Source organism: Galeopterus variegatus, unplaced genomic scaffold (genome assembly GCF_000696425.1).
Source record: "Galeopterus variegatus unplaced genomic scaffold, G_variegatus-3.0.2 Scaffold63551, whole genome shotgun sequence".
NCBI lineage: Eukaryota > Metazoa > Chordata > Mammalia > Dermoptera > Cynocephalidae > Galeopterus > Galeopterus variegatus.
In genome coordinates this window covers 1-2,119 of record NW_007789662.1, presented here as the reverse complement: position 1 = coordinate 2,119, position 2,119 = coordinate 1, and the positions used below count along the sequence as shown (strand labels likewise).

At 42.3% G+C, this 2,119-nt stretch overlaps 1 protein-coding gene across 1 annotated transcript; it reads right to left on the bottom strand.

Moving 5' to 3' along the window:
- Window positions 1-6: 6 nt before the first annotated feature.
- Window positions 7-2,115, bottom strand: LOC103584542 (zinc finger protein 507-like; the record flags this gene model as incomplete). Its single annotated transcript, XM_008565503.1, has 1 exon — window positions 7-2,115. A coding segment is annotated over exon 1 (2,109 nt), but the record flags the coding sequence as incomplete, so codon positions are not given.
- Window positions 2,116-2,119: the final 4 nt, after the last annotated feature.

Below are 2,119 nucleotides of genomic sequence, written 5' to 3'. Positions count from 1 at the left end.
CTTATAATGAAAAGATTCTTCACATTGCTTGCATTGGTATATTCTTGTTTTACAGTGGTTGATCATGTGGGTCTCCAAGTTCTTGCTGTTGTCAGCTATGTGCTCACAGATGGGACACTGATATGGCTGTCTCTGTCGATGGACTCTCAAGTGCTGCTTGATATAGCCCTTGTTACCACTTGCATAGTGACACAAGCGGCAACGGTAGGGTCGTTCAGCATTGGGGATGTATTCCACCACATTGTTTCCTGACAAACTTGTATCACTGTTGGGTTGGCACTGGGCATTGTCCTGCAACTCTTTCAAAATGTCATCATCTGAAGCATTTTGGTCTGTCCTTTCTCTCAATTTTTCAATTACGGTGAGTAAGGACATGCTGATGCCTGTCTTAACTTGCCCATCTGACAATTCTTGCTTATCCTCAGGGAGTGCTACAAAGGTAGAGTTGGTTTGGTTAAAACTAGTTAATCCATCTGAAGAGTTTTTAAGTGGTGACATCATTTTTGTATATGCTACCAATGTACTATCTACTTGCCTTTGTCCAGTATCTGGATCTAAAAGATTTATATCCCCATAGTGCCCAAGGTTGGCCCTTGTTAGTTCTGCAGCTCTTATAGGCATTGTGACAAGGGCTTCTGCAGCTAATGAATGTAGTCGAAGAGACTCAGAATTTGTCCTTCTTCGGCCTGGTGGGGCATTCTCATCAGTAGCCAGGCCTTTACTTATTAACTCATTGTCTTTCTTCTCTGAATTGCTCCAACCTATGATCAAGCCCCCAATATCAACAGTACATTTCTCAGCGTGATAAACATCATCTGTTCTTTTGCACCCAATCTGGGCTTCTGTTGAGCTCGGGTTTTTCCCCTCTTCAGTTTCAGCATTCATGAAGAATTGTTTCTGTGAAAGAGTTTCCTCAACACTTGGCAAACGCTCCACTATCACGTTAACATGACCTTTTTTATTTGGGCTACTGCTAATGATTTTCTGTGCTGATGAAAGTAGGCTATCAGCAATCAGATTCTCCTCTGCATCAGAAATCACCTCCAACATTTCTTCCTCCTCATTAGGGTTGAGGGTAACTGGCTGACTTAGGTGTGCCCCTGCTTCTGCACTCTGTTTAAAAGGAGTTAAAGATGATAATGGTTCTGAGCTGCAAATCTGCACTTGTACGGATGGCCCATTGTGGATACTCAATTCACTGTCTCCAATAGCAATGACTACTGCATCGACCCCACCAGGTGCAGCAGCCACTGAAGAATCCAGCAAGCCTAGAGGCTCATTTTCATTTTCAAAGATTGGATAGGTGCAATCAACCTCCCCAGCATGCTTCCAAGCATGTGTTTTCAACATTCTCTGCTGGCCACAAGTATAACTACAAAACAAGCATCGATACATGCCATACTGTTCATATGCATACCATTTCCTCCTACCCATTTCTGCTGTGGATGCAGTTTGGACAGTATGAGTTTGTGGATGGTTCACTGGGATGTCAGGAAAGTTTTCATTATTTCTTTCTATGGTTCTCTGACATAAGGAGTTGGAGGGGCTCATGCACTGTTGGGCTTTGGATTGGGTATAGTTTTCGTGGTCACTTACTACATGAGCTTCAAGTTCCTCTTGGCTTTTAGATGTAATATGGCACTCTGAGCACATTAATATCACTTCATTCTGCTGACCATGCTGTTTGATATGCTCTTTCAACACAGAAAAAGATGATGACAGAAATTTACAAAGGCTGCACTGGTAAGACATAGCTTTCCCATCATTCTGGGCAAGAGAGTCAGGGGTAAAATTTGTTTGTGACAGCTCAACCCTTCTAATGTCAGCAGCAGGTGACTGAGTTACTTTAGCTGGAATCTCACAAAGTTCTTGGGTTTCAAGACAGCGTGTTGTAGCACTGGAACGTGAGCGTTTTTTCCCAATTAAAAGACATTTTTGTGACTTCTCGTGTTCCACTATCTTGCTTAACTTCTGGATAACATGGATTAATGGATCTGTTTTAGCTTTTCTTTGTTCATCAACTTCCAATGAAGGACTGACACTTTCAGTAGTTAATACAGCTTCTTGTTTCCCAATATCTGGCACCAACATGGTAACACTGCTGTTTTCCTCCATATCT